Source organism: Myotis davidii, unplaced genomic scaffold (assembly GCF_000327345.1).
Source record: "Myotis davidii unplaced genomic scaffold, ASM32734v1 scaffold326, whole genome shotgun sequence".
NCBI classification, from domain to species: Eukaryota; Metazoa; Chordata; class Mammalia; order Chiroptera; family Vespertilionidae; genus Myotis; species Myotis davidii.
The window spans coordinates 170,721-171,095 of NW_006296626.1; the positions used below are offsets into that span (position 1 = coordinate 170,721).

At 62.1% G+C, this 375-nt stretch overlaps 1 protein-coding gene across 1 annotated transcript in view; it reads right to left on the minus strand.

Moving 5' to 3' along the window:
• Window positions 1-375, minus strand: part of PTPRH (protein tyrosine phosphatase, receptor type H) — a gene marked incomplete at its 5' end in the record, with an annotated part of 18,749 nt that overhangs the window by 3,278 nt on the left and 15,096 nt on the right. Inside the window, 1 exon segment of the mRNA XM_015569459.1 lies at window positions 278-375. This exon segment is cut by the window's right edge and continues 1 nt beyond it. Within this exon segment, the coding sequence (XP_015424945.1) occupies window positions 278-375 (98 nt within the window).

The window sequence follows — 375 nt, forward strand, 5'->3', positions numbered from 1 at the left end:
CTTCTCTTCCTTTATCTTCTCCTTTTCTTTCCCGTCTTCTCATCGGGACCCTCGTCCCCACGCTGCCTCCCTTACCTCTGTCTCCACCGCCTTCTCCCTCCTCTACAAGTTCCCTTGCATCCAAATCACCCCCTTTTTGGAGTCCCCAGGGGGCATCTCTCGCAAGTAAACGCAGGCATGTGCCCTGACCGGAAATCGAACCCGCGACCTTCACCGGGGAGAGGACGTCTGGGTCAGGGCACGAGAGGCCCGAGGACAAGGTCGGGGTGGTCCTCACCTGCAGTGCACGATGGGGGGGCCCCCCTCCGGGGTCTTGTCCAGCCACTGCCTGAGCACCTTCCAGAAGGCCAGCAAGGGGTCCGGGGAGTGGGGGAC